The following is a 26,368-nucleotide window of genomic DNA, read 5'->3' on the forward strand; positions in this document are numbered from 1 at the left end:
GGGGATAAGTTGATGGGATACTGTGTGTGAAGGTCTGTCATTTCTCTTCCCCAAAGAGGGGTTGCTTAGTTCACTGATGTTTTTCCAGCATTCTAATGGGACACATGATGTTTACTGAATGCATGAATGAATGAATGAATGAATGAATGAATGAATGAGGTATTTAAAGAACTTCAGGGAGGGAATGAGACAGGGGCTCTTGGCTTGCCAGAAATTCAGAGTTTGTACACCCTTTCTACTGAAGTCTTGAAATCACTGGGCAACCTGTGGGGATTATGAACTCTGTTCTCCTGCTGAGGAAAACTGAGGCCCAGAGAGGTCTAGGGACTCTTCCACAGTTGTACAGCAGGAAGGAGGCCGGAGCTGGGACTGGGACTCGGATCCCTGTGACTCCAGCTGACCAAGTCCCTCCCTTTACATTATAGGTGAGGAAGGTTAGGCCCTGAATGGGGAAGGGATTTGGCCAAGGTCACACAGCAAAGAAATAGCAGTCAGCATTTGTGGGGCCCTTCCTACCGACCCCCATTATAGGATGAGGAAACAGACCCTCTGGCCTCAGAGCTGCTCTTCCCTCTTCCCAAGACTGTGCCTAGGATCTCTGTGCCTGTGGGTTTCCCCCTCAGCTTTATAAACCCTGCAGCTCAGAGTGTGTCCGCAGCCAGGTCCCATGCTGGAGTCCCTGTGCCCCAGGCCCCAAGGCCCGGTACTTGGTGCAGCCCTCCTGCAACAGGTAGCAGGGGAAAGTGGGACCCCTGGGACCCTGGCAAGCACAGGTTGGCCAGGCCCCTGGCAGGAGCCCAACCCAGGCACCAGGCAGCCCATTCCCCGCCCGTTGTAATCATTAAAACTATTAGAAGGAAACGTTCGCTTGAAGCAAATGTCAGGCGCCGAGCTGTGCTTTGTAAACGCTCACAATTAATGCCAATCAGGCCCGGAAAAAAGCCGGCCTGGAATCCTGTCTGTTTCGTCTCGTTTGTCAGCTGGTGCCGCTTCATGTTGCACATTTTCATACAATTGCTATAAACATAAAAGGGAAACTCCAGTGTTCCCAGGCGCCCGGATGGTGCGCGCCGACTTAATTACTTGGTGTTCCGCTGTTCACTTGGCTGCCCTGAGCGGGTGGAAGGGAGAAAGGGGACTTTGTGTGGCAGGGTACGGTTCTCCTGGGGTTCGGCTAGGGAAATGGGTCAAGCTCCAGACCTGGGTCTCTTTCCTCACTTGGCCACGGAAGTGAGGATGACTGTGAAACAAGAAAGAACTGCTAAAATGTTTGCAAAATCCTCGAGGAGAAAAGGGGACCAGAGTCTATTAGACCTGGCTTCAGATCCCTAGTCCATCTCCTAGAATGACCCATTGGGTTTACTGCCCGCCTCCACACCAGATATGAGCCACTTACCAGCTGGGCCTCAGTTTCCCCATCTGTGAGTTGCAAGTAATAGCCCAGTGGTCAGTATTTCCAGCTGGCTGGGGCCAGGCTCTGGGCTGAGGACATCAAGCAGGCCTCTCCTCTGGCTGTTGCACGATCCTCTTTGAGGATCGACAGGGAGGGTGGGGCCTGGAGTCCCACTGCCAGAAATGTAGAGTGTGGATATGGACCTGGTTACTGGCCTCTGGAGCCTATAGTGGTTGTACCACCCTGGTGTGCCCTCCCTCTCAGGCAGGGTAGCCATAGGGTGAAAAGGAGATGAGAAGTCACAGCACACAGTAGGCGTTTCATCAGTGGTAGCTGCCGTCATCCCACTGCCAGCACAGTGGCCCAGGCAGTAGGGGGCTCAGGCCCTGGCCTGTGGGTCGGCACCAACACACATGGACCTTGCTGGATGGAGGGTGGAGGGGTCTCCCAGGGGTGCCATTTTCCTTCCCTCCCCAGGGAGCCGGGCCCCCTAGGTTACCAGGGTGGGACTCAGCAGGGAGACACTGAGAGCATGCCTGGCCAAAGCCTCAGACACTCCTGCCCGTCACCCCTCCCCGCCACCCCTCCCCCAGGTGCCTCTACTCCGGCTCTGAGGTGCTGGGTGCTGACGGTACACCAGGCCCCATGTCACCTAACTGGACCCTCCACACCCAAGTAGGTTGGGCATGTTGTTCTCAACTGTCTCCATTGTATGGATGAGAAAACCAAGGTCCAAAGTGACCTAAGGTTACACAGCTAGGAGGGGGGAAGCTGGAGTCAGAGTCATGTCGAGGTGCATCCACTGCGAAGTCTTTCTCATGCCTTCCCAGCCCCCTCCCCATCGTGGCCTGGATGTGGCCTTGCCACACACTACGAACCCTCCCCAAGACCCTTTGAGCTCCCTGGCTCTGTGCGGACGGGTCTTCTGAGGCCAGGCTGGCTCTGCAGGGACACACCAGCCTTTGTGTAGGCTGGGGCCAGGCGGGGCAGCCATCGGGGTGGGGAGAGGGCGGTGCGGCCAAGCTGGCCAGGGATAAATGCTCAGAGTTAGGAATAGAGGCCCCTTTGTGTGGTGCTCAGTGGGGGAGGGGGTGCTGCCAGCTGCCACCCTGTGTGACCGGGGAGGTCTGAGCCCTCCACAGAGGTCTGCTGCCACCCCCAGGGGACTGGCCAGGAGCCTGTCATCTTCTCCCCTGCTGCCTTTTTCCACCACTATTTGACTTCCTCTCATTTCCTGGGGGCCTCTGGCTGCTATGGCGCTATGGGTAGCCACTCACTGGGCTTGCTGCAGGCCTACTATGTGCCCCCACGGGGCCAGCACTGCACCAACCCTGCAGGTAAAGGGCAGTAGTGCCATGTGATATGCTGAGGCTCAGAGGACAGGTGTCTCACCATACGGTCACAGCTGGTCACAGGGCCAAGATCTGTGCCCTGCTGCTTGGGGGGTCCTGGGAGCCGAGGCTGCAACGTGAGGTGCCCCCCTGTTGTCTGGATGGCCTTAAGAAAGCTGCTGGCTGTCCCTGCTCCCTGGGTGGGCACCAAGTGTCCATTCCATTCCTCTCCTGGTCAGGCTCTGGACTAGAAGCTGCAGCTTTAGTGGGGTCCAAGCATAGGACCCTGGTGAGGGCTACCCTACCCATGACATGTTCTCTGAACCTCAGTCTCCTTGGCTTAAAACTGGGAGTGAAATAGAATCCAGTGTTGGGGGTGCCAGGGTGCAGGTAAAGCACTGAGCTCAGTGTCTACTGCGCACACTCCGGCTACACAAACATGGCCTGCGTTTCCAGCATCCCTGCTGTGTCCTGGGACAGGTGAGGGAACAAGTCGAGTCAGTGGGTGGGTGACAGGGATGTAGGGGAAACTCTTAGCATTAGCACGTGGCAGGGGTTGTCTCATTGGGTCCCTGCTGCAGCCCCATTTTACAGGTCAGCAGACTGAGGCTTGGGGTCCCAAGGAGCCAGGAACAAGGAGAGGTAGTTCCCCGAAGGCCCCACCTTTAGTCTCTTCCTGACCCTCACCTGGCCCATTGGACAGCTGTCCACTGCAGTCACTGCCCAAGCCCCTTTGTGAGCCCATCTATGTGGGCGGCCCGGAACCACCCACAGGAGTCTCTAAAGGCTACTTGGCTTCTCACAGTGTTTCACAGCCACCAGGGACCAGCTCACCCTCCCCAGGTTGTTCCCTCCTCTGGGTCTTTGCTGAGGCTGGGGCCTTCACCAGAAGTGCCTCCACTGTCCTCCTCTGCGGGGGCAACTCCTACTGGCCTCTTCCCTAAATACCCCCTGTCTAGTTGAGTCTTGGAGTCCCCTTGCTGGGTCTTTTGTACCCTGCTCACCGCCACCAGAGCCCCAAGCCTTTTCATCTCCCAGCTCTTTAGTGTGGCGCATAGTAGGCCTTCAGTGAGGTCTGAAACAGAGACACAGCCCTGGCCTTTCAGGGACCTAATCCCCACCTAGCGGGAGAAACAAATACAAACTGATCGTTGACAAGGCTGCATGTCCAGGAACAGGGTCAAGTGCAGGGCACCAAGGAGCAGGAAGCTCCCACCTGACTCTCCCTGCTCCTCAGAAGGACTGAACCTTCCGAGCCCCTACTACGCTCCTGAATGCCCCTGAAAACACAGTGGTCTCCATTTAATCCTCCCAAGGCAAAGCAGGTTTACAGATGGGACAAGAGGCTCAGAAAGGCAGATGCTGGCTGAGGCCCCACAGCTCCTGAAGGCCTTGCCAGGAGCTTGCCAGGGTCTTGCTCTGAGGCTCTGCCTGTCTGACCCCAGAGCCTACACCTTTCTCTAAAGCAGAAAACTCAGGTGCCCGCAGGGCCAGCCAGGTGGCACAGTGAACAAAGCAGCTGCCACTTAGCTTTGTGGGAATGTGGACTTCGTGGTTTCAGAGCTACCAGTTTTAGTTAATTTTCAAGAGAAACCAGACAATGAGAATTTTAGGTGGAATCTTTGTTTTTGTTTTTCTTTTCTTTTTGGTATTGCCAACCATGTGATAATTTTTTTTTTTTTTTTTACTGTAGCAAATAGGGCAAAGAAAAGATGTCTGTGGGCAAGATTTGCACCCTTCAATGATGTGATACTGGCTGGTTGGATGGCATGATGGGGGGCCTGACAGGCCTCACCTTCCCCATCCCCAGCTGGTAAGAGCCCCCAGAATCCAGGGGCAGCTCCAGATACCCCTCACGACACCCCCAGATGCCGCCTGCACTGCCAGAGACAGGAGGCAGGGCCCAAGCCCCGCGAGGGCACCACCCAAATAGCTATAATCAGCAGCCTCGCCAAGACTTCAGACTCACCCAATTATCCTGTGAGGGAAAAAAAAACACAAAATGAAAACAAATTAACATGTTTGCATAGAAGCCGCTGCAGCAACACACACAGCCGTGTGCACGCACATGCTGGCGCGTGCCCTGGAGAGGCTCGAGACACCGCCGCCCCCTCTCCAGGCCTGGCACCCACCTGGCAGGGCTGGGCTGGGCGTGCCAGGCTGTGCCCACTGTCGTGAGCCAAAATGTACACTAGGCTCAGCAACTAGATTGTCCCTAAACCTGATTGGGCCTTGTGTCAGTCCATAAGCTTTCAGGTTTGTTTGTTTTTTAACTTAATAAACACATACAATTCATTATGTGCCAAAATTCAACCTCGTGATCTCAACCCCTTTCTTCAGATGGGAAACTGAGCACAGAGAGGTTAGTTGACCTGCCCTAGGCTGTACAGCTGGCGAATGGAAGAGGTGGGGTCTGAACACAGATGGGCCAGCTCTGGGATTCTGTAACACTGCACCTTCTCTGTGGCTCCCTCCTATCTGTGGATGATGTGCCAAGACCTCCATCTGGCCTTCAAGGCCCCCTGGCCATCCCCACCTCTCCCGTCAGTCGGTGTCCTTTCTTCTCTCACACACCTCCACCCCGCCCTGCGTGCTCTCTTCGCTGTGGGGTTGCCGGTGTGGTCACGATCACCGAGCCAAATGGGTATGTGTTCACATACCTGATATACCAGTCCCTCGTTGGAGCACAAGTGGTTCCTCCTCTGTGCCTCAGTTTCTCTTCCTGGGAGATTGGGATAATAATAGTGTGTACCTCAGAGAGGTTAAGAGAATTCAGTGGGTGAACCACTGCAATGTACTTATGCTTTGTGGCTGTGCATGGGGTGAGGTCCACTGGGAAGCCCTCACCTCTCCGCTCACTGTTCAGTCAGCCCTGAGAGACCCAGCCCATCAGACTCCCTGGGCCCCTGTTGGGTGCCTTTGGGTGCCGTGTCAGGCACTGCCTTTGCACCCAGAGGCATGGAGCCAAGGGGCTCAGATTCTCCTTCTTCCAGGAAGCTGCTCCTCTTGAGCGTGACTCCGCTTCTCTGGGCTTCCTCGAAGCTCCAGCTGACCCAGGGCCAGGGTTGCTGGGCGTGTACCTAATTACCTCTGTTGTGTCTGAGTCGGCTCTGGTCCCACAGCCTGGCACACGGTGGGCACTAAGGCAGGGCTTGGCGCATGGAGCCGTCCCTTCTCCCCACGCGCACCTGCTCATGTCTGGGGTGTGTCTCTGGGAGTTGAAGGACAAACTGTGCTAGAAGTTGTTGTTAAGAAGCTCACTGGGCCTGACCAGGTGATGGCGCAGTGGATAGAGTGTCGGACTGGGATGTGGAAGGACCTTGGTTCGAGACCCCGAGGTCACCAGCTTGAGCGCGGGCTCATCTGGTTTGAGCAAAGCTCACCAGCTTGGACCCAAGGTCGCTGGCTCGAGCAAGGGGTTACTCGGTCTACTGAAGGCCCGCGGTCAAGGCACATATGAGAAAGCAATCAATGACCTAAGGTGTCGCAATGAAAAACTGATGATTGATGCTTCTCATCTCTCTCTATTCCTGTCTATCTGTCCCTATCTATCCCTCTCTCTGACTCTCTCTCTGTCTCTGAAAAAAAAAAAAAAAGCTCATTGGGCAATAGTAAGAACAGCCACTGCCACTCAGCAAGTGGCGGTACTCGGTGTCCACATCATCTGGCTCAGTCCACATCATGGCTGGGAGAGGAGGGCACAGTTTCTAGCCCCATTTTTCAGGTAGAGAAACTGAGGCTCCAAGGGACTCAGTGACTTACTGAAGAGAGTCCTGCTGTTAGTGGCAGAGCTAGGGTTGGAACACAGCAGTTCTGGGCTGCGCTGCTGTTTGGCCCCTTCTGGATGCTGCCGGTCAAAGGCTGAGGCAGGCAGTGCCTCGAGGCTCTGAGGACCAGCAGTGGGATACTGTCCTGGTGGTGGTGGTGGTGGAGGGCTAGCTTCATTGGCCTCAGGATGTCCCCTTTAGCATCAGCCTCAGCCTCCAGTCACGCCAACCACTCAGGACCAGGCCAGCACCTGGGGGAACTGACCCAATGCCCACCCCAGCAGTGGCCAGTCCTTTAGGACATTGGGTGCCTACTTGCAATCCCAGCCTTCCCTCAGCATAGCCCTGCCACAGGCTTGGCTCCACATCCAGACCCCACCACGTAGCTTGGGACAAACCCTGTTCTCTTTGAGCAGAATGGGAGCAGAAGATAGGCTGCACCTCTCGGGACGAGCTCAAAGCTGAGATGTGGTGTCCAGCTGGCGGAAGCAGCCCCCTGCTTAGACATCCTAAAGGCCCTTCCTCTCCTCCAGAAGCTTCCCAGCCCTTGAGCTTCCAGGACACAGTTAGGGCCGGGGCTTGCCTTGCCTCCCAAGCCATGCCCCACTGGCATGTGACAGTGGGCTTCAGAGGAGGCTCTTGCCTACTTACTGCCAGCCCTGCCCCTCTGCCCACTCACCACTGTGTTGACAAGCATTCATTCGGTTCTCTGGGGTCCAAGTGGATGGAGGTGGTAACTGTGCACTGACATGAGGGGGGAAGAGACCCCCAAGGCAGATGACCGGAGAGGAAAGAAGAGGAGAGGAGAGGAGACGTATGAGCCCTGGCCATGCAGAGAGCTGGTAGAGAGGCCCCAGTGCACCCTCTGTCCAGCGGAGATTTACTGAGCATATCCTCCGTGCCTGGCCTTGGCGTAGAAAGGGACCAGAGATGGGTCTGTGTGGCCCCAGCTCGGCTACCTCGCTGCCATGCAACCCTGGGCAAGATACTGTCTCCCCGGACTCAACCTCTTTGAACTGAGCTGGGGGGAGGGTCGCAGTAAGAGGCCATTCAGTAGTAGTTAGTTGAAGACCTGGGAATTGCACACTCAGAGGTTCCAACCCCTGCCCACCCCTTGAGGGCAGGGTAGGAGCCAGTTCCAGTGGCTGTCCTGCAGCTGTGAATGGCTGGGGGCACGGCTCCCTCCTGCCCACCTTCTGAGGCTCAGAGAGCAACAGCTAGGGGCTGGTTGGGTGCAAGAAGGAGGGAGAAGATTCTTTTTCCTCCCCCATTACCAAAGTAATATTCATCTTGTAGTATTTGGAAACGTTAAAGTCTGATGCAGAAAAATTCAGCCATCACCCAACTGCGCAGAGCTGAGCACTTGGTGTCATGATGAGACATTCTTCCCAGGTGTCAGGCATTCAGGGAGTGTCTGATTTGGCCCTTTATAAAGGACTTGGTCAGGCAGGGCTCATGTGAGCGAGTTGCTGCATGGACATGGCCAAGCCCAGCCCCGGGGAAAAGACCTGCTCCGTGCTAAGCCTGTCCCGGGCCCTGCGCCTATCGGCATGTTCTGGCCTGAGCTTCTGGGAGCCACCTGCCTGCCCGCCTGCCCAGCAGCCCATTGTCTGGCATGTGAGGGCTCCGAGCAGCCGTTGTTCTGCACACATCTGATCCCGTCTTTTCCACATCAGATCATTTGTAACCATCACCAGGCAATCGGGCCCGTCGCTGATTCAATCTCGGCTTTGTGCTGTCACAGCCGTTTTTCTGTGCTGGGCTGATTTTGAAAAGAGGCCCATCTTCTGGGCCCGCTTTTTATAAATGGGGGGAGGGGCGGAGACCTTTATGTGTATATGTGTGTCTGTGTATGTATGTCCCCCGCACGTGTGCATACAGACAGACACGTTGGTGTCTGTCTCTCATCACCAAGAGTAGAATTTGGAATGAGGTAGGTGGACAAGGGACCTAGGCTGCCATCCCAACCCCCATCCTCTACCACCTGTCCACCCTACGCACCTACTGTGTGCCTCAGAGTTTAAACACAGCAGAGTGTGTGCTGTAGAGGAGATAAATGCTAAATCATTCATCAATAAGATATCTTCAGAGTGGTCATGACCATGAAGAAATTATAGTGATGAGATAGTAGCCAGGGCAGAAAGTTGCTAACCTAGATGGGTGATCAAGGAGGGCCTCTTGGAGGAGGCAATGTTTGAATTGAGGCATGAATGAGGAGACAGAGCTGGCACAGAGTATGGTAGTGGTACCCAGTCTGAACTAAGATGTCCTGTAAGTGTAAAATCCACCCCACATTTTAAAGACTTAGTATGGAAAAAAAAGAATGTAAACTATTTTATTAGTACTTTTTGAATATTGATCACATGTTGAAGTGATAGTATTTTGAATATACTGGATTTATTAAACATAATTTCTCTTGTGGGTACTAGAAAATTTATTATATATATATATTTTTAATTGGATGACATTGATAAATCAGGGTACATATGTTCAGAGAATATTATCTTTTTATTGGAGAGCATTGTTGTAAGACTATTTAGGTAGAAATACAACTGCAACTGCAAAGGCCTTGAGGTAAGACCCCGTTAGCCTGTTCAAGGACCAGAGGAAAAGGTCGTGCAGCTGAGCAGGGAGACTGTGGGGAGGGAGTGGGGTTAGAGGTTCATGCAGGGCCTCAGAGGATATTGTTAGAAATGCCGTGGAAGTCGGCAGGGGAGATTTTAGTGGAGAAGGCAGTCAGTTCCCCAGAGAAATCTCCGCCTGGCCACTGCGGGTGGGGAAGGGTGTGTAGAGACCATGGAGTTGAAGGTGATAGGGCATATGGTTGGAACAGGGGTCTGTCATAGAAGAATTGCTGACAGGACCTGTTGGAGGGTAGCTAGACCAGATCTCCCCACACACACACGCACCCTGACCTCCACCCGCAAAGCTCCCTGCTTCCCTTAGCTCCTGGATTTCAAAGCCTCTGGGCCTTCCTCTGCTCTGGCCTTTCTCCCCACCCAGCTCCATCCTCCCTGGAGCAGCTGCTCCTGATCATGTCGGTGAGCTTACCACATGCCCCAGCATCCTCCTCTGCTGGTGGTCAGTGGCTAAATCCCTTTTATAAAGTTACCTTTTTAGAAAAAAAACAAGTGATGCATGTTCACCATAGAGAGATTAGTACAAAGAAGCATAAAGAAGAAAAATCAAACTCCACAGAGATAAAGTCACACAGCCAGGCTGTGGCAGAGCTGGGATTGGAACCCAGGTGGTCTGGTCCCCATACCCCAGGGCTAAAATTAGGGTGCTTTGTGACCAGATGAGCAGAGGGAGCTCTTCCACCTGAAAGGGGTTGGAGACACTGTAGCCCCTGACACTCGAGCTCATAGCGAAGGGCAGAAGCTGGAGACCTGGCCCACATATTAGTGGGTTTTGGCTCTTGGATTCATGTGTTTTTGGTGCCCTGTTCTGTTTTCCCACTCCTGTCTCAAAACTCCACTGGTTTCTGCACCAGACTGACCCCACCCCCACCCCCATCAGTTGAGCCTTGGCTTCAGGCTAACAGTCCAGACCTGCATTCACCAGCCACTTTTATCCCCCCTCCTTACACACACCTTCTGGCCATTCCTCCATTCCTGCTCGGGCTTCCTGCTCAGGCACTGTCTTCTTCCCTTCCTCCTCTTCCCTTGTGGTCTAATCCTCAGGCCCACCTTGTCTGCTGGGCTCTCCTGCCCCTCCCACAGCTGGCTTGTGGCCCTGCACAGCACTTCCCGCCCCCACTTCCCCGCCCAGGGCCTATGTTTCCTCATCGGTACAGCTACCACAGTAATTGTCTCTTTCTCCTGGGTGTGTGGTGGGTTAAGTCAGATGATGTCTGTAAAGTGCTGAGCCCGTGGGGAACACTAAAAATAAAAACTAGCTCCTATTATTGCTCTGATTATTGGATTTTCTTCTCCCCTGTTGCTGACTTAACCCTGAACTGAGGGTGCAGGAACCTGGAGTAGGGAGGGATGGGAGAATAAGGCAAGAGGATGGCTGGGGGTGCCCCTCCCAACTCTGTGATGGGCTTACCTCTGCCCTTTACCCTATTGTCTGGAGTTACCTGGAACTCCCACTGTCCTTTTGGTCTCTGCTTATATGTTGCTTCTCCAGGAAGGTTCAGTGACCTCCTCCAAAAATACTGGGTTGAGGATTTTCTGCTGAGCTTCCCCAGTCCCTATTATATATAGAATCTAGCAATGATGGCATTTGGTATTGACTCCAAGCTACATACACATACACACCTTTGCTGGAAGGTGACCATGGAGACTTGATAGCACTTGTGATTATAAAGAACCAAGGCCTGACTAGGAGCAGGAGGTCTTGAATGACTTGTACAGTTGGCTCCACCACAGATTTCCCACCTTTCAGGTGGCAACTGGGGAGGGAATCAGATTTGGCAACATCGCTCCCTAGCTAGGACTGCCTGAAGGCTCATTTGCATGAGAATGAGTCTCCTCCCTACCCCCTTCACTCCCTAGGTGCTGCCTCTCAAGGGCCAGCCAGATCTGTTGCCAGTGGCAATAATGCCCCCTCACCTCCTTACTAGGAGGGGCAGGTTTGAGCCTTCATATGAGACTCCCTCACCCCATCCAGCTTTCCCTCCCACCCACCCACACACCCACCCACCAGCACCTTCTCTTAGCCTCTCCCTGTCCTGAACCAGCACTTGTCCACAGGAAGTGATCACCTCACCTTGAGGCTGGGGGCACTTGCCCCTGTCCTGGTGACTCTGCCTGGCCTCGCACAGATGGGGTGCTGTCAGTTACCCACGAAGAAGGTGTCTTCTCCAGCAGCTTGGAGCTGCTTCAGGGTCTCCATACACTTGCCTGTGCATTTGTCTGTGCTTGGGACCCTTCCCCCTGCCTTCTTTTGGCTGTTTCTTACCTGCCTACCTGTAGGTAATAATCATAAACCATACTAATAATGGCTGACACTTAGGGAGTTGCTACTGTGACACTATGACCCTGGCACTTTATTTGTACTAATTCGTGGTAAGGAATTAACTTCTTTTACAGAAGAGGAAACCGAGGCTCAGAGAGATGGAGGTATTTGCCCAAGGCCACAGAATTAGGGATAAAGCTGGGATTTAGTTAAGAGATAAAATTTAGGCATCTGGCTCCAAAGCCCGGGATATAATGCTGACAACTTTACAAGCAGCAAGGCAGTGCTTGCATCTTGATACCCCTAGAACAGGTAGAGTGGCCCCATTATGGCTTGTTACCCTGCCTTGTAATTGCCCCTGACCTCTCCCGTTAGGGTCTGTCTTTGCTTCAGCATGTAGCACAGGGCCTGCACATAATCTGTCATGTTCTGTCCAGAGGTTAGAGTGCTGTCCAGGGCAGATACAGCGAGTTAGTTCCCATGGCGACTGATGTCACTACGTTCCCAGGCTCGGCCCCGCCCCCGTCTCCAGGGCACTTGTTCTGGGAGCTGGCCGTGGTGCTGAAGGGCCCAAACCAGCTGCCCACTCCCAGATGGCAGCCCTGTGTTCCAGTGGGACGCTTCCTGAGCCCCGCCTTGTCCTGACTCCCTCGCCCAGCCTCTTCCGTCCTTCCTTCTGAAGACGGTTTCCTGAAGGCCTGCTATGCACGGGCACTGGTCATAGCACCGTGAACCCATGGAGAAGGGACCAGGGAGAGCCCCACAGGGAATCTCACTTATTCTATTATTCATCAGACATTTATCAAGTGCCTTGTATGTCTCTGAGAAGCCTTTGAGGAACCTGGCTTCAGTTGGAAGTAGAGTAGAATTTCAAGGGGTAGAGACGTGGAAAGAGCTTGCAAGCAAGAAAGGATTGCATGGGCATAGGCCAGTAAGTGTGGCGATGAGAGGTGTGTCCTGAGGGATACTCGTCTCCGGACTCCACTGCCTGCTATCCAGAATTCATGATTGTCGGTTCACTTTTTGGTCTCCCATGTGGCCCAGAACTATCAGCATCTGCGGCTCCCGTTGCCCACCCAGAGCTGGGCCCAAGTGAGGAGCTGGTGAGGACTGAATGGAGGGCCATCCCCTGGGCTAGAGACTGGTGTTTCTGCCCTGGAACCAGAGGGAGGCAGGTATGCTCTGTGGCTAGATTTGCATTTTAGAGACTCTGGCTGCGGGGATGATGTTGCAGTAATCTTGGCAGTGAATGAGGCCTCCACTTGAAGAGGGTAATGTCGTCCACCCCCCACCCCCCTGCCACCAGCCTTAAGAAAAGAAAGTGAAAATCCCCTTCTAGTACTGTAGCCCAAACGGCAGTGGGAAATAATCACTTTTCCTAGGCCCCCTTATCCACGCCCGAGCCCTGCGCCAGTTTAATCAGCAGTGCCAGTGTGACTTGAAGATTCCTGGGCTTGAGAGATCAGGAGAGGGGTTAAAGAAAATTACCCTCGCCTCCTCCATGCTAATGTAATCTCTAACCAGATCTGCCTAGCTGCAGCTCAAATTGCTTTTTAGATTAACATTTAATTATTAACAGGGTCCCCTGGAAGGCCTCAGGCTTGGAACATGGGTGGGGGAGGGCTTCTCCTCTGGCTGCCTCGCACAGAGATGGGGGAGGGGAGTGAAGGGTAGGAGGGTGTGGGGTCAGGAAGGGAGTGAGAAAGCAGGAAAGGAGGACAGGGAGGCAGATGGAGTAAGAGACAGGAACTGAGACAGGAGAGGAAGAGAGAGACAGTGCATCCTCCAGGTGTGGGGGAGGGACTGTGCACCCAGATTCCCTATGACCTCCACCCTTCTGCTCTGGCTAAGGGCAGGCAGATCCTGACCCTTGGTGTTTTTGGAGACTCCGTGCTGGCCCGGCTCACGGTAGCAGGGACCGACACAGAAAAGCGACCCACTCAGGGCCACAGAGCCAGGATCTGACCCCAGCTCTCCCAGGCTGCCAACCCAGTGTGCTTCCTCACCGCCCTGGGCCTCCTGCCACCACTTCAGATTCTTGCCTGCACGTGTACACAGGCTAGGACCAGGCCAGGGCAAAGGAGGAGGAGGCTTCCAGTCCAGTAAGGGGGCTGGAGGTGAGAACTGGAGGTGAGAACAGTGGGAGGGCTCCCGCCCCTTTCCCATGAAGGATACAGCAGGCAGCTCCTCTGCATATTTTTAGGGAACTCAGAGTCCTAACAGTCTACTCATTGCTTTACACGAAGTGCTGGGTTTTCCCAGTTTCCTGTCTCGTCCCCACTCAAGATTATAAATCTCTCAAGGGTGGACTGCATCTAGAAGACCCTTTGTGTGCCCATGGGCTGAGGACCTAGCCCTGTGTCTTGCAGGAAACTAGTACCCTGGATTGGTGTGAAAATCAAGTTGTAACATCCCCTCATCCAAGCTGGAAGGCCCTTCCACCATCGGTTGTCTTACTCCTTGTTAAAACCAGTGAGGGAAACAGACTCAGAAAGGAGCCATGAGAAAGAGGTCCTCAAGGTCACTCAGCCATTCAGGACCCCCCCCCCCCCAGTGTTGGCCACTGCCTGGCAGGTGCCACCCTGAGGCCTCTGGGGCCAGCCTTCCTCTCTGAACTTGTAGTCTCATTGGATGCTGGGACGGGCCTGGCATGACCTTCCTCTCCAAGCCACAGCCAGTCTTCGGTCTCGAGTGGAGCCACAGAAGCCATAGTGCACAGCACCAGGGAGGTGGGGGAAGGACGGGGACTGGAAATGGAACAGTCCTTGGCCTTCCTGGGTTCACAGTCTCACCCTGCTATGGAGCCCAAGCACTCACATTCTGCCCTGATCCGGGGCCAGCCCAGCACCTGCCACTTCTGGGACATACTGGAGGCTGGAGGGAAAGGCCATATGTGGGAGTGGGAATTCAGTTCTGGTTGGGTGGTCCCTTTTGGTGAGACACTCATTGATTTTCCTTCTCCCAGTTTCCTGTCTCATTCCCATTCAAGATTCTAAGTCCCTCAGGGACAGACTGCACCTAGAGCCCCCTTTGTGTGCTGGCTTCCAAAAGATGCTCAGGGGGTGTTTGCTGCCTGGATGAATGAATGCACGTGGATAAATGACAGCCGCTTAGGAGAGTTGGGCCTTTGTCTTTTTCACCTCAGTACTGTTCTGGCCAATGCAGGGCCCACACATGGCCCTCTGCAAATGCCCTCTGTCTATGGGGTAAGTGGCCTCCTGGGCGCGCTCGTCCTCCTTCCCCTCCTCCTTTTGTGATTCCAGCCCCTCCTCGAGTAGAATCAAGGTAGATCTGGGCCTTGGAGAGAAGCAGGCCTCTGTCTCTGCTCCTCCCTGCCTAGCTGACGGGAGCTGGGGGCGGACAAGCCCCTGCCTCAGTGGAGACTGGGACTGGGGGCTCTACAGTGTGGGACTGAGGGTGCAGGCTCTGCTGGGGACTCGCACGCTTGTCTCTGCCACCTAAAAGCCGTGTGACCTTGTGCAGATGGCTTCCCCTCTTTCTGATCATTTCCAAATCTGTAAAATGGGGCTAAAAACAGAACCCACCACAGAGGCTGCTAGGAGGATGTCGCGACAGGTACGGCAGACAGGATGCACACGGGTGTGGCCCAGGGCGCATTCAGTGAGTGTGCTCTGCTATTGTTAGCACTCCTGCGGGTATTGTTATTTTTTAACTCCCCCTCCTTGCAGCCAGACAGGCAGGGAGAGATGACAAAAGGCAGGCAGGGCCAAAGGCCCTGATTCCCTGTTCTTTTAATAAAAATAAAGACAGCCTTTAGACATCCTCCTCCTATGCATTGTTCTGCCAAGGCAAGCAGCACAGACTTAATTCCTCCTTGGACTTGGAAAGTTCCTTCCTTTCTTTCCCCTCCCCTGTCACATTTCCTTTATCTAAATCCTTAGCTATGAAAGGGCATATCGACAACTGGGGGCGTTATCTGGTGGCGGGGACCTTTTCCTAGGGGTGCCTCCAAGATAAGGCGTCTTATCAGCCCCCATGTCAGGGACAGTGCCAAAGCATTCTAATCATTGAGGTTTGCGGCATTTTCTACCCCCCCCCCTTTTCTTTATTAAAGTCACAAAAGACCTTGGGCTTATAAACAGCCAGATTTGCAGATAGGGTTTCAGAATAAGCGGTGCTCCCAGGATGGTCCTTGGCTGGCTTTCTGCAGATGGCAAGATGCTAAGCAGAGAGGGGCAGGGTGAGGTCATGGGAGGACCAGGAGTGTTTTACCTGCATGCCTCAGTCTTGTCCCCAGCTTGCTGTGTGACTTCGTGCATGGCACTTGGCTTCTCTGAGCTTCGGTCCTTCATCTGATGACAATCGATTCATTTATGCAGCCATTCATTCAACACCTGTTTATTAAATGGTTACTCTTTGCCAGGCACTGGGGAGAAAGAAACAAATAAGACATGGTCCTTACCCCCAAGAAACTCAGAGCCCAGTGGAGACAGACAGATGTGCAAATTGGCAGTTACAGCTTGGTGTGATTAGGGCTGTGAGGGGGATGCCCAAGGAAGGGGAGCCAGAGTCTAAGTTAAAATGGATCAAGGCGGCAGTGCTGTTGGCAGAGGAACCAGCAGCGGCAAAGGTTTGGAGGTGTGGGCAGCCAGGCCCGAGGGAGGGCTGGGAGGGTGCTAGGAGAGATGAGGGAGGCAGGCCATGGGGGCCTTGAGGGCCAGGCAGTGAGGGTCAGGCTCCATTCTGCAGCCAGAGAGAAGTGCTCAGGCCAAGGAGAGGGATCTTCATCTTGGATGCAGATGGTGGCGATGATGTGGAAACTGGAGGTGGTGGTCCAGTCATCCTCACACATGGCCGGCCCCTGCCCCCTCCACACTGGACCCCCACCTGCACTAGCCACAGGGCACAGGTTCTTGGGGAAATGTGCAGTCAGTTGGGGGGGATTTAGGGGGTGCAGAGAGAAATCCTCCTCTCCAAGTTGAGACAGTCTCTCAGGCTGCAGGGCACTGCCTGCTGGGCCCCCAGAAGCTAGGGATGGACCCATGCAGCTGCACTGGAGAAGCCAAGGGATCCTCTGTGGCCCCAAGTTAAGGCAGGTGACCTCTCTGCTCCCAGAACTGCCTGGGCATTCACTATCAGAGCACTCTGAAAACCGGAGCCCCACTGGGAGGGCCGGTGGGGGTGTCAGGAGAGGCCCTAGAATAGGCAGCCTGCCTCTCACCCAGCTAACGACTGTACCTGCCCCTTTCAGCTGCAAAGCATGCTGGGATGCATGACTCCTGGGACTTTTGAGATGGGAGCTGGAAAGGGGTTGGGCTTCCGGGCCCCTGGCACCCAGTGAAAGGCCAGAGGTGGAGAGGAGCTCCAGAGATGAGGCTGGACATGGGGAGGGCCCTGGAGGAAACTGACCTGGGTGATGTCACGGAGCCATGTTCATAGAGAGGGACAGTACCTTCCCTGGGGTCACACAGTGGGCACTGGCTGGGGGAGGTCCCAGACTTTCAGCCCAGGTTTCCTCAGTGCACAAGGTCGGTGGCCTTCCTCCTCTCTGGCCCACTGCCGCCCTGGACTGTGGGCAGCAGTGTAGCCCAGCAGTAAGGGCAGACCCACCAGCCACTGCTTGCTGGGTGGCTCTGGGCAGGGTGCTGCTTCTTCCTGGCTTGGGTTTCCCCATCTTGGAGGAAGAGGCTTGGGCCCTACATCAGGGTGGCTTTCTCCAGGTATTCCCCTCCGTCCCCCAACACCTGCCTCAGAATGGCAAGAGGCAGACACTACACTGGGCTGGAGTGGGGGACAGAGGCCAGGCTGCGGGTGGGGTAGCCACAGCCTCTTACCTTCCCAGTGTGCCCTTGATTGTACATGTCCGTGGACTACCTGCGTGTGTGAGAGAGGGTGCCACAGGGTGGGGAAGGGCATGTCCCATGGTGTGGGTAACCGTGTGACAGTGGTGTGCCTATCTGCAGGACAGTGTATGCAGCGAGTGGGTATAGGTGCATGTGGGCGCCCAGCACCCCGGAAGGCACATCCAAATGTCCCCGGCGTCCGAGCGGGGCCCAGCGTGCCCATGTGTGCAGATGTGTCCTCAAGGGCCCCCTTGTGGCCCACTCCCACCTCCCGCTCACGTCCTGAGTCCCCAAGGAGCCGTGCCTCGTTCCTGCAAGTCAAGGGCTTTCATCTCTGCAATAAGCCCACTTTATTCCCTTTTTAAACTGTATAATTTCTGCCTGATTGTAATGGCATATTTTAAAATTACCAGAAATCAAAGCTGGGAAGTGGATACTGCAGCTTTTATTGCGTTGCTGCGTTAAGACCGGCGATTGGGGGTGGGAGGCAGGGGGAGGAAGATGAGAACCACCCACCCTCCCCCACCCATCCCTTCTTTCTCTCTCTCTCTCTTTTTTTTTTTTTTTTTTTTTTGAGACAGTAATAGGAGAAAATTGGTTTTGAAACTGAATAAAAGTCCCTTTCAGTGTAAATCATTTCTTTCAGGGTACCTTTGCTGAAAGTAAAATAGACCATAATGAAAGGTGGTTACGTGATTGTCTTTCATTTAGCGAGAGGCCAGGACAGACAGGAGGCTGCACCGTCTCGGGGAAATACAAGATTGGAATAATTGCGCGGTAACAAGGAGCTTGTTGTGAAATTAGTATCTTAAGAAAGTAGTGAAAAAAAGGCTTTTCCTCATGAATACTTCATTATTAGAGGAAAGCGGCAGAATTTAGGGCTCCAGACACCTGTTTAGTATTAAATAACTTCCTTTTCTTCCCCTTAAACACCCCCCCCCCCTTCACTCTTTCTTCTCTTTTCTTTCCTAAAGCCAGCACGAGGATTGAGTTGGCCCGGCTTGGCTGCTTGGGACTCAGGTTGTGGGGTGGGGTGGGGTGGGGTTTGGTGGTGGTAGGGACAAGGCACCGGGGCTGGGTGGACATCAGGGGTGTCCAGGGTCCAGCTCACAGCTGGGCCTGCCATCTCCCTCCTCGGAAGAGAGGAAGGGAGGGACCCGGCCGAGAACCCCCCCACCTTCTCCCCGTAGCTTCCAGGAGAGGCGCTGCCTGGGTCACCCCGCTCCTCAGGGACTCTGGGTTCTCAGGAAAATGGATTTTATGAAGAAAAGATGTGTGTTTCCATGTGAACACTGGGCATGTGACTCTGGGAGAGCAAGCCCAGATTGTCCTGTTTGGAGCCATATCGGAGCTGCCACCTATGGAGACCTCCGGCTGGCCTTGCCCTGCCCTTCCCATTTGGGGAAGCTCGGTCAGGAAGCCATGTTGGTCTTTGGGGCCCGGGCTTAGTGTTCAGTCTGAGATCAAGGCCAGGCTCAGCACGGGTCAGGGTTGGAGCTTCCCTCCTTTCCCAGGGACGCCAGCCTGGATATCCCCCTTCCAGGGGTGCTGGGAGAATACCCAGACAAGGGGCCTACCAACTTCAGTAAACTGGAGCACCATGTACCCACCGGCAGTTCCCGGGCACCCCTCCCTGCAGGTTCCAAAGATGACCAGATGGGGTCTTTGCCTGTGATGAGCTCCAGGCTGAAGGGTGTGTGTGTGGATGGGAGCTGGAAGGAGAGCGGCTGAGGGAACACAGGGGAGAGGATTGTGAGAATCTGAGGCCTGAGGGTGCCAGGGAGCCCCTCGGAGGAGGTGGCCACACTCCGAGCAGGGCTGGCGCGTGTCTGAGTGGTCAGCTCTGGCCCCATCACAGTGGAAGTCCATCACTCCAGACAGCCGGATCTTTTCCTTCCTGTGAGGCTGCAGAGGAGCCCCTTGACGCCCCCGGGCCTCAGTTCCTCGTCTGTCTGATAAGGGGGATAAGGGGTCTGCTCTGAAAGTCTCTGATGTTCTCTGGGGTCATGGGGGGCTGCTGGCAGTGACTCCCAGCTGGGGGAGGTGTGAGGCGGGCGTGGAACAGCCCACATGACAAGTACCTCATCTCCCTCCTCACAGGGACCCTGACGCAGAGCGTGCCACGCCACGGGCCCCCAGTTCAGCCATGCTGGCCTGTCTGCAGAGAACCCAGAACCCCCCGGGCCAACACCTGGCTTGCCCGAGCAAGAGCCTGGAGCTGCGCAAATGTGAGTGGGTACCTCGTGGGCGTTGTGCCCTCCCTGCCTCCCATTCCCCGCCGCCTCTCCCCTTCTCTGCCCACTCTGAGTCCACAGGGCTTCCTTTCTGTTTCTGGACACACCAGGCTTTTCCCAGCTCAGGCCTCTGCAGGGCAGTTGTCAGGAGGGAGTGCCCGCCACACTGAGCATGCCCACCCCCCTGGACCCTGTCTCGAGCTCTCCGTGTCCCTCTCGGCCTTTGCCCATGCTGTGCTGCCTCCTTGGAGTCCCCCACACACAATGGCACCCACACCTTTTGTCTGGCCAACTCCTACTGGGTGTGACCCCCATCCTAGCTGCCTTCTCTGACACTACCAGCACCATGGCCCCTACCCCAGCCCCTCCTTGGACCCCCCCAAGTGCCATGTGTGTCTCGCTCACCATCGCGTTCCTGTACTAGCAGAGTAGGATAATGGAAGCAAATGGTCCTGCATGGGGTCTGCGCGCAAGACCCAATTCTCTGTGTGACCTCAGGCATGTCCTTTCCCTGTCTGGGCCTTGCTTTTCCAATGTTGTCAAATTAGGGGGCTGGACTTGGTTCCGCTAAGCCTCTGTCCTTCCTGACCACCTAGGACAGGGATCCCAATCCCTCTGATTATTTTTAGACACCCTAGAGTGGTTGGTTTTAATTTTGAACTATTTGGAACATTTAAAAACAGAGAGATTTGAATAAAAATATGGATTGCTAGTGTCTCTTTAAAAAAAAAAAAAAACACACCTGGCTGGTTGGCTCAGTGGTAGAGCGTCGGCCTGGCGTGCAGAAGTCCCGGGTTCGATTCCCGGCCAGGGCACACAGGAGAAGCGCCCATCTGCTTCTCCACCCCTTCCCCTCTCCTTCCTCTCTCTCTCTCTCTTCCCCTCCCGCAGCCAAGGCTCCATTGGAGCAAAGATGGCCTGGGCGCTGGGGATGGCTCCTTGGCCTCTGCCCCAAGCGCTAGAGTGGTTCTGGTCGCAACATAGCGATGCCCAGGATGGGCAGAGCGTCGCCCCCTGGTGGGCATGCCGGGTGGATCCCGGTCAGGCGCATGCGGGAGTCTGTCTGTCTCTCCCCGTTTCCAGCTTCAGAAAAATGCAAAAATAAAAAATAAAAAAAAAATCACAGGATCTGGTAACAGGCTTGTGCTCCTGTGCTAGAGCTGTTGTTAGAACTGACTGTTGCCTCTTTAAAGGGACAGACACATCTCCCGTTCACCACAGTCCCCACCCACCCCTCCCTAGCACCCCTGTCCAGTCCAACAGCACGGGATCAGTCGCCATTTATCACTGTGCCTGTTTTCTTTTTTAATATAAATTTAACTTTAGACTTGGTAATGCCTCCTTGTGGTCCAGTATCAGGTTCTACAAGCGAAAACCTCACTTTCCCATACTGCCTGGCCCCGCCTCCTTGTAGGGGCGGCCAATGTTGTCAGCTTGTGACTCCTTCCAAGAGATGTTTTATGCACGTCCCAACAAACATGTGTGTACACATGTTTTTGCACACTGTGCTGCACTTCACTTCTTCACCTAGTGATACATCTTGTATGTCAGCCTCCGAAGAGCTTCCTCATTCTTTGGCCCCCGAGTTTTCCATAGCGAGGATGATCAGCCCTTAGGTGCCCCTTACCTGACCTATTGCCTTTCAGAGCAATGCAGCAATAAACAATTGTGTATGTCTCACAAAGCAGTAAAACTACGGGATGACTTTCTAGAAGTGGAAATACTGGGTCACAGGTATGTGCCCTTGTAACTGTGGCCTCACTGACTCATCATTTCTTTGGTCCATTTTTTTCCAATTAGGTTGTTCTTGTTGATATATAGGAGCTGTTTGTATATGATGGAATTAGACCTCTGAATGTCATATGAATTGCAGCTGTTTTCCCAGTTTGTCATTTGTCCTTGATTCCACTGTGAATTCACCAGAATTTTCTTTGTAAAGTGAAATTCATCATTATTTCCTTCTACGGCCTTTGGATTTTGTGTTATACTTAAAGTGTCTTTCTTCATGCTGAAAGTTAAAAAAGAAAAGGCAGCTCCCCCAGGGTTTTTTTTAAGTTTCTTTACGGTCTGATTTTTTAAATGTGGACTGCCTGATTGTTTTGTAATTAATCTGGCATAAAGAACGAGCTATGGTTCCAAGGTTAATCAAGCATCGGTGCAATACAGTTTTAATTATTGTAACATTATAAGACATTTTTTAAAATTTAACAGTTTTATTGAGATGTAATTCATGTGCCATAAAATCCATTTGAAGTGTACACTTTGATGGTTTTTAGTGTATTTACAGAATTCTGCAGCCATTGCCACACTCAATTACAGAGTGCTCTATCACTGCAGGAAGGAGCCCTTCCCTAACCGCTAGCAGTCACTTCTTCCCCCTCTTCCCCTTCCTTCTCTATAGAGTCCCCCATTCTGGGCTTTCCTAAGGTGGGAGCCGGGCCACGGGTGGCCTTCTGGGACTGGCTTCTTTCACTTAGCACAGTGTTTTCAAGGGTGACCCATGTCACAGCACGTGTGTAACTTACTTTAACATTTGCTGATCTGTGTTCCGTCTATTCATCGTCCCCCCAGCGCAGAACCTCCTTGGCTGTTCTCTTTATTTGGAACCAATTTAGGTAAGGACAAATACCCTGTTTGTGTTTTTACAGGGACTGTGTTAAGTTTATACATTACTATAGGAAGGAATGGCACTGTTACTGACGGCCTTCCCTCCGAGAACACGGGCTCTACCTTTCTGTGGGCCCGGCTTTCTTGTGCGTCCCTTGGGAATGTCTTAATATTTGCTTCGTTTAGATCTTACACATTTTTTTAGTTTACTTCTGGATAGTTACCCTTTTTTTGGTGAGTCTTTTCTCTCATTAATGGAGGTTATTTATGGAAAGGGTGCCACCTTACTGAAATCTTTTGTTTGTAATGATTTTTTTTAAATTTAGTCTCTTAGGTTTTTTAGTTCTACTATCATTATCATTTGCAAATGATAATTTTACTTCCTACTTTGGAAGTTTTATATCTTCTTTGTCCTGTTCAATAGTGTTGGCTCATACCCCTGAAATGAGTGTTTGCAACCCTTTCCACGCGATCTACGAAAACATGGCGCGCCTTCACTCAGCACACCCGTGGTATCTCCACACGTGACAGTCTGAGCTGGGTGAGAGCTGAGGACTACGGTTTGGTTGTTAAGAGTAGAGCTGTTGGCTCTTGAAAGTCACACAGTGCTTCAACCAGCTGTGTGTGCACACACATAGCAAGGTCTTCTCCTTGTCGCATGAGAAAACAATGCTAATATCTCCTGGCTCCAGTCCTGGCTCTTGGTCTCCTTCACCACGGAATGTTCTCTTCTGGCCATCTTTCATGCCATTGTCAATATGAACTTCTAGAATTTTCTTCTCTTGAACTGTACTGCTCACAGACATTAGGGGATCAGGGAACATGCAGATACTCCAATACTTTCAGCCTTTTGTATAGCGCATTTTCACGCATGTAATGAAAGTTGGGTTTGCATCTCATGTGCATAATTGAACTTTCTTTGATTTGTCGTTTGCTTTTTTTTTAACATTTTTTTATTATTTATTTATTTTAGAGAGGAGAGGGAGAGACAGAGAGAGAGAGAGAGAGGAGAGACAGAGACAGAGAGAAGGGGGGAGGAGCTGGAAGCATCAACTCCTATATGTGCCTTGACCAGGCAAGCCCAGGGTTTCGAACCGGCGACCTCAGCATTTCCAGGTCGACGCTTTATCCACTGCGCCACCACAGGTCAGGCTGTCGTTTGCTTTTTTTAAAAATTATTTTTATTTATTCATTTTAGAGGAGAGAGAGAGAGAGAGAGAGAGAGAGAAGGGGGGAGGAGCAGGAAGCATCAACTCCCATATGTGCCTTGACCGAGCAAGCCCAGGGTTTTGAACCAGCGATCTCAGCATTCTAGGCATTTGATCCACTGCGCCACCACAGGGCAGGCCCGTTTGCTTTTCTGATAGTCTTGTTTAATTAAAAAAAAAAAATCAAATGCTTCTTTTTTTATCACTTCATATTCACTTTGAAATATCCCCTAATTTTTGTGAGCAGTGTATCTTCCTCCCATTGCAGCTTTTGCATCTGTCAGAACTGATCCGCTCCCCGTGGCGCGGGGGCCCCATGCACACAGACGGAATTTGAACCTGAACCATCCCAGGTCCTGCCAGATGAATTATTTGCGTCCCAAGACCTCGGTGATTGAGACAGCACTCAACTGCTCCTTTCCACCTTGGCCTTCACATTTGTCACAAATCACGTCCTTTTGCAGAGTTAATTTTCTTGTTGCATCGTTATATACTGCTCACAAAAATTAGGGGATATTTTATCACTTCATATTAATTTTTAAATATCTCCTAATTCTTGTGAGCAGTATATAAATCTACTAAGGTTCCTGAGAGCTGACACATAACATTTTCTTCTCTCCTTTCTCTCTGCATCCTCCCTCCTCCAAAACACTGGTCACAGACAAGTAGTGGAGCCCAGACCACCACCTGCTCCACCTTCTTAACTGCCTGTTCTCCTGTCAGATAACTCCCTTTTCTTTGCGTCAGCGAGGACTTGGTAAGCTTGAGAAAGCTGTTTAAACATCTCTCCTTCATTTGGATTCTTATCAGGTGGGATTTCAAGGCCAGCTTCCTGTGACCTTTTTCATTTCTCCCCGGGTGGCATTGGGTTTGACCCCGAAACATCATAGTAAGTGGTTTCTTTCACCATTTTTGACAGCCGGTGTGCGGGCCGAGGCAGGTGGGGGGAGCACATTGCTACACACAGCTCAGAAGGCCACCGCTCCTCAGCCTCTTCCCGAGTTCTGGAAAGTTCCTCTTTTTATATTGTATATTTTGTGTTGTTTCATTTCTCCTGATTAGGTTAGTTGGCTAATGAGGTTATCCATCCCCTTGTCCCAAAGTTCCATATTTAGGATTTATTAGTAATTACCCCTTTCTGTTTTCTAATTCATTAATTTATGCCTTTATCTTTATTAAAATCTTCCTACTTTCCTTGGTTTTTTAATTTCTTGAGTTAAAGGCTTAAATCTCTATAATGATAAATAAGAAAGGGAAAATTAAGGCCATGAATTTTCTGAAAACTGCTTTACTATATATCCTGTAGGTTCTAATGTGGAGTATTTTTATTACCATTTTCCCTAGCTATTTTATCATTTTGGCTTTGATTTCCTCTTTGACCTAAGGTTCATTTGAGTTCTAACTCCCCACCCAGGGAGCAGGTGCTTTTGTGTTTTGTTTTTTCTATGTAGTTTTATTGCGTTACGATCAAAATGCTGTCTATGATTTCTACTCTTTTTTTAAAATTTATTTTATTTGAAGTTTTCTTTGCGCTATCCTCCATGGTCATTTTTGGTGAGTTTTGAGACTTTTTGTGAGGACTTGAAAAGAAGGTCTGGCTCTGTTTTCAGGATTCAGAGACTGCTGTATACCCTGTGTGTCTATGCCATCACTCACGTTAGTTAGGTGTTCGATAGCCTCACCTCCCTCTCGTGGAACGGGAAATGAGTTCGATGTCCGCTGCTAATGTGTTCCAGTCTGTTTCTCCTTGTAGCACCTACAGCTCTGGCCTTATGAATGGTGATGCAAGGTTATTTAACACAACAATGTTAATTCCTTAAATCTCCAGAGTAACTTACTGTATTTTTCTTTACTGTGTTTAATATGTACTACAGGGGCAGGTTCCGTTTTCTCTGTTAAGATAGTCACCTCTGCTCCTTTAATTCATACTTTTTCTTGAAACCTTGGCCAATCCTTTCATTTCAACCTTTCTGAATCACTTTGTTTAGCTGTGACTCATATACTATAGAGTTGGATTGAGCTTTGCGACTCCATCTGAATGCCTTTTTCGAAATTTCTGCGAGCTTAGCCCATTTACATTTACTGATATGACAGATGTCTCATCGTAATTCATTTTGTGCTTTGCTGTAATTGCTTTTAAAAGTCTTTCCTCATGTGATCTGTGTTCTCTGCTTAGTGCATCTACTAATCACGAGGAAGGTGTAACTTTAAATAATACCCTAATTTTCTATTTCTTTGGAACAGTATCTGTTACTTTCCCTAAGATGAACAAAATGATGAAATTAGTGTGCAGTTGATGCTTAAACAACACAGGTTTGAACTCTGCAGACCCAATTCTATGTGGATTTTTAAAATAGGTACAATACCATAAATACATTTTTCCTTCCTTATGATTTTGTTAGTAATGTTTTCTCTAGCTTGCGTTCTTGTAAGACTATAGTATGTAATGCATGTAATACACAAAATATTTGTTAATCAAATGTTTATACCAGAGGTCCCCAAGGTGTGACCCCCTGAGGCCATTTATCCAGCCCCCGCCACACTTCTGGAAGGGGCCTCTTTCATTGGTTGTCAGTGAGAGGAGCATAGTTCCCATTCAAATACTGGTCAGTTTGTTGATTTAAATTTACTTGTTCTTTATTTTAAATATTGTATTTGTTCCCGTTTTTTTTTGTTTGTTTGTTTTTTACTTTAAAATATGTGCAGTGTGCATAGGGATTTGTTCATAATTTTTTTTTATAGTCTGGCCCTCCAACGGTCTGAGGGACAGTGAACTGGCCCCCTGTGTAAAAAGTTTGGGGACCCCTGGTTTATACTATCGGTAAGGCTTCTCTGGTCAGTAACAGGCTGTTGGTGGTCAGGTTTTGGGGGAGTCAGAAGTTTCATGTGGGTTTTGTACAAGGCTTCACATCCCCTTTGGGGGCCCTGGTGAAGCACAGACTGGCTGTCCTTTGCCCAGCTCCCCCCTGTGTTGTTCCAGGGTCAACTGTATTTTTATTTCTACGTTTCCTTAGAGTTTACATCATACCTTTAAACCTCTATTACCGGACATCAGCTTCAAATGATGTCCTTTGATCCCAGCTGTTGAAAATGAGGACATCTGTGTACTTACACTCCTGTCC

The 26,368-nt window shown here is 51.8% G+C and overlaps 1 protein-coding gene across 3 annotated transcripts in view; it reads left to right on the forward strand.

Annotated features, from left to right (window-relative positions):
* Positions 1-26,368, forward strand: part of FAM222A (family with sequence similarity 222 member A) — a 54,483-nt gene that overhangs the window by 12,402 nt on the left and 15,713 nt on the right. For all 3 annotated transcript variants that reach the window (XM_066370714.1, XM_066370713.1, XM_066370715.1), the window contains exon 2: positions 19,298-19,425. In XM_066370714.1, coding sequence (XP_066226811.1) covers positions 19,344-19,425 — 82 coding nt within the window. In that variant the 5' untranslated portion in view covers positions 19,298-19,343. The remainder of the gene's footprint in view (positions 1-19,297; positions 19,426-26,368) is intronic.

This window comes from Saccopteryx leptura, chromosome 2 (assembly GCF_036850995.1).
Source record: "Saccopteryx leptura isolate mSacLep1 chromosome 2, mSacLep1_pri_phased_curated, whole genome shotgun sequence".
Lineage (NCBI taxonomy): Eukaryota > Metazoa > Chordata > Mammalia > Chiroptera > Emballonuridae > Saccopteryx > Saccopteryx leptura.